The sequence below is a fragment of the Gadus macrocephalus genome, chromosome 20 (genome assembly GCF_031168955.1).
Source record: "Gadus macrocephalus chromosome 20, ASM3116895v1".
In the NCBI taxonomy this organism is placed as follows: Eukaryota; Metazoa; Chordata; class Actinopteri; order Gadiformes; family Gadidae; genus Gadus; species Gadus macrocephalus.
The window spans coordinates 16,502,502-16,505,001 of record NC_082401.1 but is presented as its reverse complement, the minus strand read 5'-3'; the positions used below and the strand labels follow the sequence as shown (position 1 = coordinate 16,505,001).

Genomic DNA, 2,500 nt, shown 5'->3' with positions numbered 1-2,500 from the left:
TTAAAAAAAAAAAGGCTCTACACGTCATGGCTGCTATAAGATGAAATCAAATCCTGTTGAGAATAAAAAATAAGAAATAAATAAATGGTGGCAATGTTAAAAGAGGGGCAAACAGACAGGTACATTATAATATAACTGGATCTATCCTGTCACCTGGTCCATGGACATGGAGTATAATAATAATAAACATCACACATATCATCTAGCTTAAATTCAGATATAAAATAATCATAAAACACAAATACAAAGCATATGAGGACACATAGAAAACCACATTGCCAGGTTGTCAGTTTGTCTATTGACTGTTATGTCCATTGATTGGCAGCAGGGGGCAGGGCAGAGCGGTTGTCGGTGGTCAATCCCTCCGTCCATCCAGATCCTTAATGCCTGCTTCTTTCTGGTTAAAGGTCGGGAGGCGGGAGCCAATCCCAGGGAGGAACCCTGAATGCATAGCAATCCAGTCAATCGCATGGTCTGACGCACACACACACACACACACAGACAGACGCACACACACACGCACACACGGACACACACGCACAGACACACACACACATACAGACAGACGCACACACACACACATACACACACACGCACAGACACACGTACAGTCAGACGCACACACATACACACACACACACACACAGGCACACACACAGGCACACACACACGCACAGACACACATACGCACACGGACACACACAGACACGCATTCACGCAAACACACACACACACGCAAACACAAATGCAGACGCACGCACACATACACGCAAAAGCATGCTTCACGCACGCTTGCACGCAGACACTGGCTGTCTGGAAACCCGGAGATTCCGGGAGATTCCGGGTTCTCCAATTGAGCCAAACTTCGATGGATGAGGCCAGACTTCTCCAGCCGTAGACTCAGAAAAACACATGGAGGACAACCGTCACACAGAGAGGACAGCCATCATGCAGACTCCTACAAGGATCCTACAACTTGAATCCAACTCAGAAAAGTCAAAGCCAACCATCCCCTTGTCGACCGCCGCTCCAACAAGCTTATGTCCTCATATGTAGAACTCCTGGTCCTCCTCCAGCGCATCGCCCAGCGCTTCGAGCTGCACGTGCTCCACCGACCCGCCCAGACTGTTGGAGCTGTCCCATTGGCTGAGGGAGACGTCACTCGGGGAGGTGGTGCCGCCGGTGGACGCCGTGTTGAAGCAGAGCGAGCTCTGAGGGCGCGCCGGCGTCCTGATCCACGCCGACGGCGTGCTCTTCACCGATAGGCTGCTAGTCCTGACGGGGACGCGGGGCCGGCCCGCCGCCGCCACAGGCGCCGCCCTTTTCACCGTGGCGAAGGCGTGGGCGTGGGGGGGGCGGGCCGGGGGAGAGGCAGCGGCCCGCCTCCTCAGACGAAGCGGAGGACGGCCGCACGTATGCCGACACCACGCTGAGGTCGGCCCCGCCCCCCCCCGCCGCCGCCGCCGCCGCGTCCACCTGGTGGCCCGTGTCCACGTCCGTCTCCTCGGCGCCCACCAGAGCGTCCAGGTTGAGGCGGAACGCGGGGACGAGGGGCGAGCTGCACGGGGGGAGGAGGGGCTGGCGGGGGGTCCGGCCGCGGTGGGGGGGGGAGGGGGCGGGGCCGGAGGCGGGGGAGGAGCAGGTGGAGCGGGAGGAGCCGGCCCCGGGGCCCTGGGTGGGCAGGGAGTAGAGCGAGCCCGAGCGCTGGCTCCGCCACTGGGACCTCCAGGCCTCCGGGTGGCGACGCTGCGCCCAGCGCTCGTCGTCGCCTTCGTCTTCCTCGTCGCCCTCCTCTTCGTCCTCCTTGTCCAGCTCCTCGCAGGCCAGCGGCAGCGAGCTGTAGGACGACTGGCTCTGCGCCCGGCAGCGCGACGCCGTGCGGTGCAGGCGCCGGTTGCGGTAAGGGGCGGAGCTACGGGTGAAGGTGGAGGGGGCGGAGAGCGAGTCCACGGCGGAGTGGGAGGCGTCTTGTCTGCGCTTGAAGCGAGCGCCCTGGACCTAAGAAAGACAAGAGAGACAAGGCTGTTTAAAGAGGGATCGGAATGGCGGACTAATGCATAAGGAGCTGCTGTTGTGCGTTAACGCGCAGGGCCGAGGGTATTTTTCAGTTCCTCGCTTTTAAATTCAAGACATGTCGTGCGTGTGGTCGAACAGAAGGGGGGGTTGGGGGGAAGGAAAACCAAGGTTTCTGGTCTGTTAGGGTGGTGAAATATGAAGTCCCTCGGGACTGAGGCCCACACCACATCCAAAACTATTAACCACACACACACACACAGACACACATATACACACACACACACACACTCACATCACCCAGACACACACTCCCTCAGGCCTTCACTCAACATAAGGGGTTCTCACACGCAACGTATATCCAGACGGGTGAGAGAGAGTATGGGGGGGGGGGGGGGGGGGGGGGGGGTGCGAGGGGACCCTGGGGTTCACAGAGAGGGGGGGCCTCATGTTCTCTGGCCCCGCCAGCCAGTTTATGAATCAAATG

At 58.7% G+C, this 2,500-nt stretch overlaps 1 protein-coding gene across 1 annotated transcript in view; it reads right to left on the bottom strand.

Annotated features, from left to right (window-relative positions):
• The window catches only part of LOC132448672 (protein FAM124A), a 7,886-nt gene that overhangs the window by 65 nt on the left and 5,321 nt on the right, over nt 1–2,500 (bottom strand). Inside the window, exon 2 of the mRNA XM_060040145.1 lies at nt 1–1,998. This exon is cut by the window's left edge and continues 65 nt beyond it. Coding sequence (XP_059896128.1) covers nt 1,270–1,998 — 729 coding nt within the window. The 3' untranslated portion in view covers nt 1–1,269. The remainder of the gene's footprint in view (nt 1,999–2,500) is intronic.